Source organism: Pseudophryne corroboree, chromosome 9 (assembly GCF_028390025.1).
Source record: "Pseudophryne corroboree isolate aPseCor3 chromosome 9, aPseCor3.hap2, whole genome shotgun sequence".
NCBI classification, from domain to species: Eukaryota; Metazoa; Chordata; class Amphibia; order Anura; family Myobatrachidae; genus Pseudophryne; species Pseudophryne corroboree.
Genome location: NC_086452.1, coordinates 56,368 through 68,569, shown reverse-complemented (window position 1 = coordinate 68,569; position 12,202 = coordinate 56,368). Strand labels below are relative to the sequence as shown.

Below are 12,202 nucleotides of genomic sequence, written 5' to 3'. Positions count from 1 at the left end.
ATATACACACACATACAACCCATTAGAATTAACTGTTTATTACGTTGGTGGAGCAGTGGGAGAAATGAAGGAGACGCTGTGCGGCTCACGTCAGAGGCTCAGCTAGAATGGAGCCACTGCCGGGAAGGGAGCCGCAATGTCACATTTTGCACATCGCTCATCGCGGCTCCGTACACACATGCCATGATGAGCGATGTCACAAGTGACATTGCTCACATTGAGCTGTCTGCACCGCCGACAGCCGACCTACAATCGAGCGCGTGTGCGCACATCGTTGATTGGAGGGCCATACACACTAGACGATGTGAGCGATATATCGTTCACAAATCGTCGTTATCGTTCATTTCTGCTGCAAATATCGTCTAGTGTGTATGGCCCTTAAGAAAAGGGGGTTGCTGGCATCAAAGCCGGTGATGACCAGGTGGAGCATGGTCACGATTAAGCAGGCATATACTGGGGCTGATAGGCCTGTTCCACGTACGTTTCCAGCTCCTTCCACTCCCTCAGCAGGTACTTCATGGCAGAGCAGCTACATGGTCCTCTGTTCATTCACCATATTTGACCATTTTCATGACTTTGCATCCAGTGAACATGAATTGGGACGTAAAGTATTAAGGTCATACACCCCTAGGGGCACCTTTTGTACATCCCCATGGCTATGAAGCATCTCTCATATGTAGCAGAGAGAAGACAAGATTTTTTGGTACTAACCAGTTAAATCTCTTTCGGACACTTTGATCCCTCCCTTATTGGATGAGCATACATGAAAGATGTTAGTAGTGTTTTGTTCTATCCTTGAGGCTCTGGTGGGGAGGTGCTTTTATACCTCATTAAGTGTGGATGCCTCTATCACTCATGGTTACGAAGTGTCCCCCAGATGAAGGAAAGACATTTCAGTATCATACACTTACATTGCACGTTATAAAAATACAAAAGTATTCCAATGGAGTAGATACTACACGACTTTGTAGGAAGATAATTTGACTATTTTTGACTCGCTTACTGTATGGAAAATAAATATATATCCAAAGTGTTGTTTCTACAATAAGGAAACCTGCCCAACCAACCTTTCGATAAGGGATTAGGTCAGGCATGTCAAACTCAACACCTCAACAGGGCAAAGTAATTAAGGTCTAAGGGGCTCATTTATCAAGTGATACAAACTGGTTGTGTATGATAAAACGTGCTCCAGCCAATCAGCTCCCAGCTGTCACGTGTTTGACTGGAGCACCATTTATCATCCGCAACAAGTTTTATCACTCGTTGATAAATAGGTTCCCCAAGTCTTGTGTGGCTGCAAGAAAAAGACGAAGTCTTGTCTGCAATTTTCAAAGGTTTATTAGAAAAAGTATAAATCAAAGAGATATCAAGTATCGGGAAGAATCGATAACTTTAAGGTTTTCTTCCTGATGTTTGGCACCTCTTTGCTGTCACCAGTTTTCCAAATTTGAGGAAAAATCTCATTGGATGTGATTATTTTTAAAACGGAACCAAGATGAAAGTGTCACTCTGGACCTAGAAGGAGACTTGTTTTCTTTCATTAATGAGAATAGTTGTTCACACTGGTAGGAACTTCCTACTAGAATGCAGCCTCTATGTTCACATGCTGCTTGTCATCAGATGTATCTGATATCACCTACAGGGCGACAGAGGCAGCAGGCAGCGGGGATACAGTGGAAGCAGAAGCAGGCAGCGGCAGCAGGCAGGGGGGATACAGCGGAGGCAGCAGGCAGGGGGGATACAGCGGAGGCAGCAGGCAGGGGGGATACAGCGGCGGCAGCAGGCAGGGGGGATACAGCGGCAGCAGGCAGGGGGGATACAGCGGCAGCAGGCAGGGGGGATACAGAGGCAGCAGGCAGGGGGGATACAGAGGCAGCAGGCAGGGGGGATACAGTGGAAGCAGGCAGGGGGATACAATGGAAGCAGGCAGGGGGGATACAGTGGAAGCAGGCAGGGGGGATACAGTGGAAGCAGGCAGGGGGGATACAGTGGAAGCAGGCAGGGGGGATACAGTGGAAGCAGGCAGGGGGATACAGTGGAAGCAGGCAGGGGGGATACAGTGGAAGCAGGCAGGGGGGATACAGTGGAAGCAGGCAGGGGGGATACAGTGGAAGCAGGCAGGGGGGATACAGTGGAAGCAGGCAGGGGGGATACAGTGGAAGCAGGCAGCGGGGATACAGAGGAAGCAGGCAGGGGGGATACAGAGGAAGCAGGCAGGGGGGATACAGTGGAAGCAGGCAGGGGGGATACAGTGGAAGCAGGCAGGGGGGATACAGTGGAAGCAGGCAGGGGGGATACAGTGGAAGCAGGCAGGGGGGATACAGTGGAAGCAGGCAGGGGGGATACAGTGGAAGCAGGCAGGGGGGATACAGTGGAAGCAGGCAGGGGGGATACAGTGGAAGCAGGCAGGGGGGATACAGTGGAAGCAGGCAGGGGGGATACAGTGGAAGCAGGCAGGGGGGATACAGTGGAAGCAGGCAGGGGGGATACAGTGGAAGCAGGCAGCGGGGATACAGTGGAAGCAGGCAGCGGGGATACAGTGGAAGCAGGCAGCGGGGATACAGTGGAAGCAGGCAGCGGGGATACAGTGGAAGCAGGCAGCGGGGATACAGTGGAAGCAGGCAGCGGGGATACAGTGGAAGCAGGCATACAGTGGAAGCAGGCAGCGGGGATACAGTGGAAGCAGGCAGCGGGGATACAGTGGAAGCAGGCAGCAGGGATACAGTGGAAGCAGGCAGCGGGGATACAGTGGAAGCAGGCAGCGGGGATACAGTGGAAGCAGGCAGCGGGGATACAGTGGAAGCAGGCAGGGGGATACAGTGGAAGCAGGCAGGGGGATACAGTGGTAGCAGGCAGGGGGGATACAGTGGAAGCAGGCAGGGGGGATACAGTGGAAGCAGGCAGCGGGGATACAGTGGAAGCAGGCAGCGGGGATACAGTGGAAGCAGGCAGGGGGATACAGTGGTAGCAGGGTAATCTATACAGTGTGGACAGTGGAGGGAAGGGCATGCCATGGTTTGACATGCCTAGATTAGATCCTCCAAATCCCCCATCAAAGAAAGACCATAAAGTCTCTTGCATGCTCACAGCCCAAAGAGACTAAACACATACAGGTTTTACCCTACGAAGCGTCTGGGACTCTTACCCTGCCTGGGGAACTGTTCGGCTAGCTTGCGGAGACTTGTAAGGCTGTCAGCCCCCAGCTGACTAAGGATTCCTGGAAGCATTTCTGTGATTTGCTTGACTTCTGCATGGCCGGTGATTGCGAATGTGTTGGCAGAGAGGGACGCTTGAACTTTAGGATTATTGAAGTGAATAACCGTGCCATCATCTTTAATCATATTAACCTGCAACAGAAAAGGCCAAAGGAGTATTCAATAAACTAAAGCATAAGCATTTAATGTGAACCATCTGTGCTATAACCATCACATAGCTCTTCAAAAAAATAAATAAAATAGGATTTTAAATTACCTACCGGTAAATCCTTTTCTCGTAGTCCATAAAGGATATTGGGGGAATCTAGTACGATGGGGTTAGACGGGGTCCAAAGGAGCCGACACACTTTAAATTTTCTTCACTGGGTGTGCTGGCTCCTCCCCTCTACACCCCCTCCCACAGGCAGTTATAGGACATATACGAGAGAAGGAACATAACAATGAGTGGTGAGATTTACACACCACTAACAAAAAACGACCAGCAAAAGCTGAACAGGTAACCATAGAAAGGAGAACCTGCAGAAAGGCGGGCGCCCATTATCCCTTATGGACTACGAGAAAAGGCTTTACCAGTAGGTAATTAAAATCCTATTTTCTATAGCATCCATAAGGGATATTGGGGGAATTTAGTACGACGGGGAGATCCCAAAGCTTCCAGAATGGGCGGGAATGTGCGGAGACGTCTGCAGCACCGCCTGCCCAAACTGAGATTCCTCTTTTCCCAGGGTATCAAACCTGTTCACAAAGGTGTTCTTCCCCGACCAGGTAGCAGCTCGGCATAGTTGCAAGGCCGAGACTCCACGGGCAGCCGCCCAGGAAGACCCCACCGACCTTGTAGAGTGGACCTTCAGAGACTGTGGAACAGGCAAGGCTGCTGACACACAGGCCTGTTGGATAATAAGTCTAAGCCAACGAGCAATGGACTGCTCTGAAGCAGGGCAACCCTTTTTCTGCGCATCATATAGCACGAACAAGGAATCAGTCTTTCTGATCCGAGCCACTCTCTTGACATAGATCTTCAAGGCTCGCACAGCATCCAATGCCTCCGGAGCAGCAGACGTGCCAGAACTGGACGGAACCACAATAGGCTGATTCAACTGGAACGCAGAGACGACCTTTGACAGGAAATGCTGCCGAGCCCTGAGCTCCACTCAGTCCTCATAAAAGACCAAGTAGGGGCTTTTACACAATAAGGCCCCCAATTCTGAGACACGCCTAGCAGAAGCCAGGGCCAATAACATCACAGTCTTCCACATGAGGTACTTGTCTTCTACCATTGTCAGAGGTTCAAACCAGGAGGACTGTAGAAATTCCAACACTACATTCAAGTCCCAGGGTGCCGTGGGCGGCACAAAAGGAGGTTGAATGTGAAGCACCCGTTGCAAGAAGGTCTGAACTTCTGTCAATACCGCCAATTTCTTCTGCAGGAAACGTAAGAAATGTCCCAAGTGAAACTCCGCAGGCGGATACGTGCGGTCCTCGCACCAAGAGAACTATCTCCTCCAGATATAGTGACAGCATTTTTTTCTTTAAACATATTTTATTATAGAACTGTATATGCAATATACAAAAATCATGAAAGTATCAGACCAAAAACCCAATCAGATACAAAGACAAACTTTGGGATACCAACATGACTAAAATAACATGGTAAGAAGAATAATAATTGGGTGATTACGCACAACAGAGGAAATGGGTGAATAGTACAACTCACAAAAATCATTTAACTTCCCTAGAAAGGAGGGCGGCCTAGCGTCAATGTCTCTAAATTATACCAGGATGTCAGGTGTATTGCGGTACGGAGAGTATCCTTCCTACGCAAGGAGAAAGTGTGTATAAACGGTAACCATATACCGAAGAATCTCTCCGCATTGCGTTCCTTATTAATAGAGGTTTCCAACCAGTCCATATGAAATAGGTGTTCTATTCTAGGCATAAGTAGGGTCAAAGACAAGGTGCCCGAGGAGACCCACTGCGACAAGATCGTTTTCTTAGCAGCTGCTGCAATTTTAGCTAGTAGCAATTTCTCACCCTTGGATAGAGCAGAACGTGAGGGTGTTGTGTAAATATCCCATAGTGCCCATTCAGAAGTGACCTTAAAGTTAAGCTTGAGCGAGTCATTTATAAAGGATTGAACCAGAGACCAGAACGAACGATTGAACCTCTTTGCAGGCCCACATACAGTGCATTATATCTGCACCTGACATTCCACATTTAAAACAATCAGAGTTCGAAGATGCTCCCAATAAAAGGCGTATTTTTGGTGTAATATATGCATGGTGTAACAATTTGTAGTGCATTTCTGCGTAGGAAGTTGAAATAAGGCATTTGTTTAATTTGACAAAGGAAGACAAGATGTCTTGTATGGATACATTAGGAAATACCCCCCTCCATTTTGCTAGGCCAGAGTTCAGCTGACTTTTCACCAGGGAATATATGAATGAGGTCGAATAAATCAATAGGGAGCCCCGGCTGACTATATTATCTATATTGCATGACTTGTCCTTATCCGATAGGGCCGATAGAACTTTCTTTATAAAACTGCAAATTTGAAAATAAACGAAGAGGGGTATAGGGATTTGCGGGTACGATTGTTGAAGATGTTCAAGTGTACGCAACTGTAAGGTGTCTAAATCTAAAAATTGATAAATTAATCGCAGACCTTTCCTAGACCAAGAGGCGGTGAAATTGGGTGACAAACCCCTGGCGAATCCAATGCTATGGGTTATTGGGAGAAAAATTGTATGGGAGGCTGAGACCCCCATCTTCTTACGTACCAGCCTCCAGGCAGTACAAGTGGTAGTCAGTAATACGTTTTTGGAAATATGAGCCGGGAAAGCAGAAGGTCGCATATGCAATAGACTAGACAATGATATCTGAGGGCAATATGCTTGTTCTAAGCTCGTATTGGCATAATTTTCGGTGTCTTTCAACCAATCCAGAGCATATCTATAATTTGCCGCTAGAGCATAGGTGCGAAAACAAGGCAGGTTAACCCCCCCCAATGTGGGAGGTTGACTTAATTTAAATAAGGAGATGCGTGGTTTTTTATTCGCCCAAATGAATTTACTAACCGCTGTATTTAAAATTTTAAGATCTGTATCTGAGATCAGTAGAGGCAACATCTGCAGTGGTTACAGTATTCTCGGGAAAGAAATCATTTTTAGGAGATGACATCTGCCTAAATAAGATAGGGGCAAATGTTTCCAATTAGCAAAGTCAGACTGTATACGATTAATTATGCCCGGAAAATTCGCCCTATACAAATTGAGTGGGTTAGCGGGGACATTTAGTCCTAAATATTTCAAAGAGGAGGTGGCCCATTTAAATGGGAACTTGTCGTCCCAATGTAATTTGGCAGCGTTATGTAATGCTAAGGCTTCAGATTTTGATTAATGAGAAATCCCGATATCTTATGAAAGTCCTCCAGCAGTGTAAGTAAACTGGGCAGAGCCGCTTGAGGATTCTCAAAAAACAACAAGAGATCATCCGCATAGGCAGTTACTTTCAACTCGTGATGTCCTATATGTACTCCTCTCCAATCCGAGCAATCATAAAAGTGGCGTATAAGCGGGTCCAAAGCCAAACTGAAAAGCAATGGGGACAGGGGACAGCCCTGTCTAGTGCCTCTATATAGTTGAAAGGATTCAGTGTTAAAATTATTAACCGTGAGACTCGCCCTCCGTGTTTTATATAAAGTCCTAAAGAAAGTAACAAATTGTGCTCCAAAGTTTCTAGAATGTAACGTTGTCAATAGATGGGCCCATGACACCCTATCAAAAGCCTTGTCCACATCACAACTCAATAAGAGGGCGTTGCCAGAAGTTGATGAGAGCGACGTCGTCAGAACTGCGATTACCTGACGCATGTTATGCACAGAGGTCCTGCCTTTCACAAAGCCTGGGGTGCAATAGAGTGGGCAATAGCAATTGTAGTCTGTGTGCTATGATTGTAGTGAGAATCTTGAGGTCCTGATTGAGAAGAGATATTGGACGATAAGATTTGACCAGCTGTGGGTCCTTCCCTGGTTTGTGTATTATTATTATACGAGCCTGATTAAAGTCAGACGGAGCTTCGTTCCCTTCCAGAATAGAATTATATAACGACAATAAATGGGGTACTAAGGTAGGGCATAGTAATTTATAATATTCGGCACTAAGGCCATCTGGGCCCGGAGATTTCCCAACAGGGAGGTGTTTTATGGCATTCGTGAGTTCAAGTTCAGAGATCGGGGCGGTAAGAGAGTCACGCTCTTCATCAGACAATTTAGGGTCTGCAACAGTTTTAAGAAAATTAGCGCCTAAAACTGGATTGTCTATAGGGGCAGTGTACAAATCTTTATATACTGCAAAAAGGCATCAGCAATAGCAGGAGTATCATATAGCTTGCCCGAAAGTGCCGTGAGGGATTGAATATTCCAAGCTTTCCCGTATCCTTTAACTACATTAGCTAGCAACTTCCCGGCCTTATTTCCCCATTTGAAATATCTGTGTTTTTGATAATCTAAACACCATTGCGCTCTCTCCGTACATAAAGTATCATAAAGGGCCTTAAAATAAGAATTTACTTACCGATAATTCTATTTCTCGTAGTCCGTAGTGGATGCTGGGAACTCCGTAAGGACCATGGGGAATAGCGGCTCCGCAGGAGACTGGGCACAAAAGTAAAGCTTTAGGACTACCTGGTGTGCACTGGCTCCTCCCCCTATGACCCTCCTCCAAGCCTCAGTTAGGATACTGTGCCCGGACGAGCGTACACAATAAGGAAGGATTTATGAATCCCGGGTAAGACTCATACCAGCCACACCAATCACACCGTACAACCTGTGATCTGAACCCAGTTAACAGCATGATAACAGAGGAGCCTCTGGATAGATGGCTCACAACAACAATAACCCGATTTAGTTAACAATAACTATGTACAAGTATTGCAGACAATCCGCACTTGGGATGGGCGCCCAGCATCCACTACGGACTACGAGAAATAGAATTATCGGTAAGTAAATTCTTATTTTCTCTGACGTCCTAGTGGATGCTGGGAACTCCGTAAAGGACCATGGGGATTATACCAAAGCTCCCAAACGGGCGGGAGAGTGCGGATGACTCTGCAGCACCGAATGAGAGAACTCCAGGTCCTCGTCAGCCAGGATATCAAATTTGTAGAATTTAGCAAACGTGTTTGCCCCTGACCAAATAGCTGCTCGGCAAAGTTGTAAAGCCGAGACCCCTCGGGCAGCCGCCCAAGATGAGCCCACCTTCCTTGTGGAATGGGCTTTTACAGATTTTGGCTGTGGCAGGCCTGCCACAGAATGTGCAAGCTGAATTGTATTACAAATCCAACGAGCAATAGTCTGCTTAGAAGCAGGAGCACCCAGCTTGTTGGGTGCATACAGGATAAACAGCGAGTCAGATTTCCTGACTCCAGCCGTCCTGGAAACATATTTTCAGGGCCCTGACTATGTCCAACAACTTGGAGTCCTCCAAGTCCCTAGTAGCCGCAGGTACCACAGTAGGTTGGTCCAGATGAAACGCTGAAACCACCTTAGGGAGAAAATGAGGACGAGTCCTCAATTCCGCCCTGTCTGAATGGAAGATCAGATAAAGGCTTTTACAGGATAAAGCCGCCAATTCTGACACGCGCCTGGCCTAGGCCAGGGCCAACAGCATGACCACTTTCCATGTGAGATATTTTAACTCCACAGATTAAAGTGGTTCAAACCATTGTGATTTTAGGAACCCCAAAACTACATTGAGATCCCAAGGTGCCACTGGAGGCACAAAAGGAGACTGTATATGCAGTACCCCTTTTACAAACGTCTGAACTTCAGGAACTGAAGCTAGTTCTTTCTGGAAGAAAATTGACAGGGCCGAAATTTGAACCTTAATGGACCCCAATTTTAGGCCCATAGACACTCCTGTTTGCAGGAAATGCAGGAATCGACCTAGTTGAAATTCCTCCATCGAGGCCTTACTGGCCTCGCACCACGCAACATATTTTCGCCTAATGCGGTGATAATGCTTTGCGGTTACATCCTTCCTGGCTTTGATCAGGGTAGGGATGACTTCATCCGGAATGCCTTTTTCCTTCAGGATCCGGCGTTCAACCGCCCTGCCGTCAAACGCAGCCGCGGTAAGTCTTGGAATAGATAGGGTCCTTGATGGAGTAGGTCCCTTCTTAGAGGTAGAGGCCACGGGTCCTCCGTGAGCATCTCTTGAAGTTCCGGGTACCAAGTCCTCCTTGGCCAATCCGGAGCCACGAGTATAGTTCTTACTCCCCTCCGTCTTATAATTCTCAATACTTTTGGTAAGAGAGGAAGAGGAGGGAACCCATACACTGACTGGTACACCCACGGTGTTACCAGAGCGTCCACAGCTATTGCCTGAGGGTCCCTTGACCTGGCGTAATAACTGTCCAATTTTTTTGTTTAGGCGGGACGCCATCATGTCCACCTTTGGTTTTTCCCAACGGTTTACAATCATGTGGAAGACTTCTGCTGAGGAAGTCTGTTTCCCAGTTGTCCCCTCCCGGAATGAACACTGCTGACAATGCTATCACATGATTTTCCGCCCAGCGAAAAATCCTTGCAGCTTCTCTACGTGGGCGACTGCCGTGATGTTGTCCGACTGGATCAGCACCGGCTGACCTTGAAGTAGAGGTCTTGCTTGGCTTAGGGCATTGTAAATGGCCCTTAGCTCCAAGATATTTATGTGAAGTGATGTCTCCAGGCTTGACCACAAGCCCTGGAAATTTCTTCCCTGTGTGACTGCTCCCCAGCCTCGCAGGCTGGCATCCGTGGTCACCAGGACCCAGTCCTGAATGCCGAATCTGCGCCCTCTAGAAGATGAGCACTCTGCAACCACCACAGGAGAGACACCCTTGTCTTTGGTGACAGGGTTATCCGCTGATGCATCTGAAGATGCGATCCGGACCACTTTTCCAGCAGGTCCCACTGGAAAGTTCTTGCGTGGAATCTGCCGAATGGAATTGCTTCGTAGGAAGCCACCATTTTTCCCAGGACCCTTGTGCACTGCTGCACTGACACTTGGCCTGGTTTTAGGAAGTTTCTGACTGGTTCGGATAACTCCCTGGCTTTCTCCTCCTGGAGAAACACCTTTTTCTGGACTGTGTCCAGGATCATCCTTAGGAATAGAAGACGTGTCGTCGGGATCAGCTGCGATTTTGGAATATTAAGAATCCAACCGTGCTGCCGCAACACTACTTGAGATAGTGCTACCCCGACTACCAACCGTTCCCTGGATCTTGCCCTTATCCGGAGATCGTCCAAGTAAGGAATAATTAAAACTCCCTTCCTTCGAAGGAGTATCATCATTTCGGCCATTACTTTGGTAAAGACCCGGGGTGCCGTGGACAAACCAAACGGCAGCGTCTGAAACTGATAGTGACAGTTCTGTACCACAAACCTGAGGTACCCTTGGTGAGAAGGGTAAATTGGGACATGGAGATAAGCATCCTTGATGTCCAGAGACACCATATAATCCCCTTCTTCCAGGTTTGCCATCACCGCTCTGAGTGACTCCATCTTGAATTTGAACCTTTGTATGTAAGTGTTCAAGGATTTCAGATTTAAATTAGGTCTCACCGAGCCGTCCGGCTTCGGTACCACAAACAGCGTGGAATAATACCCCTTTCCCTGTTGTAGGAGGGGTACCTTGAATATCACCTGCTGGGAATACAGCTTGTGAATGGCTTCCCATACCGCCTCCCTGTCGGAGGGAGTCGGTAAAGCAGACTTTAGGAAAACGGCGAAGGGGAGACGTCTCGAATTCCAATTTGTACCCCTGAGATACCACCTGAAGGATCCAGGGGTCCCCTGTGAGTGAGCCCACTGCACGCTGAAATTTTTGAGACGGGTCCCCACCGTGCCTGAGTCCGCTTGTAAAGCCCCAGCGTCATGCTGAGGACTTGGCAGAAAACGGGAGAGGGCTTCTGTTCCTGGGAACTGGCTGTTTGCTGCAGCTTTTTTCCTCTCCCTCTGCCACGGGGCAGAAATGAGGAGCCTTTTGCCCGCTTGCCTTTATGGGGCCCAAAGGACTGCGCCTGATAATACGGGGTCTTCTTATGTTGAGAGGCTACCTGGGGTAAAAATGTGGATTTTCCAGCCGTTGCCGTGGCCACCAGGTCTGTTAGACCTACCCCAAATAACTCCTCCCTTTTAAAAGGCGATACTTTCATATGCCTTTTGGAATCAGCATCACCTGACCACTGTGTTGTCCATAACCCTCTTCTGGCAGAAATGGACAGCGCACTTACTCTTGATGCCAGTCGGCAAATATCCCTCTGTGCATCACGCATATATAGAAATGCATCTTTTAAATGCTCTATAGTCAGTAATATACTATCCCTATCTAGGGTATCAATATAGTCAGTCAGGGAATCCGACCAAGCCACCCCAGCACTGCACATCCAGGCTGAGGCGATTGCTGGTCGCAGTATCACACCCGTGTGAGTGTATATACATTTTAGGATATTTTACTGCTTTCTGTCAGCAGGTTCCTTAAGGGCGGCCGTATCCGGGGACGGTAGTGCCACCTGTTTAGACAAGCGTGTGAGCGCTTTATTCACCCTAGGGGGTGTTTCCCAACGTGCCCTATCCTCTGGCGGGAAGGGGTATGATGCTAATAACTTTTTAGGAATTAACAGTTTTTATCGGGGGAAACCCACGCATCATCACACACTTCATTTAATTCCTCAGATGCAGGAAAAACTACAGGCAGTTTTTTCTCACCCAACATAATACCCTTTTTAGTGGTACTGGTATTATCAGAAATGTGTAAAAACATTTTCCATAGCCTCAATCATGTAACGTGTGGCCCTACTGGAAGTCACATTCGTCTCTTAATCGTCGACACTGGAGTCAGTATCCGTGTCGGCGTCTGTATCTGCCATCTGCGGTAACGGGCGTTTTAGAGCCCCTGATGGCTTTTGAGACACCTGGACAGGCACAGGCTGAGTCGCCGGCTGTCTCA

At 47.8% G+C, this 12,202-nt stretch overlaps 1 protein-coding gene across 1 annotated transcript in view; it reads right to left on the bottom strand.

The window, feature by feature from the left end:
• BTF3L4 (basic transcription factor 3 like 4) overlaps positions 1 to 12,202 on the bottom strand; it is a 78,316-nt gene that overhangs the window by 39,919 nt on the left and 26,195 nt on the right. Inside the window, exon 3 of the mRNA XM_063938875.1 lies at positions 3,146 to 3,347. Within this exon, the coding sequence (XP_063794945.1) occupies positions 3,146 to 3,347 (202 nt within the window). The remainder of the gene's footprint in view (positions 1 to 3,145; positions 3,348 to 12,202) is intronic.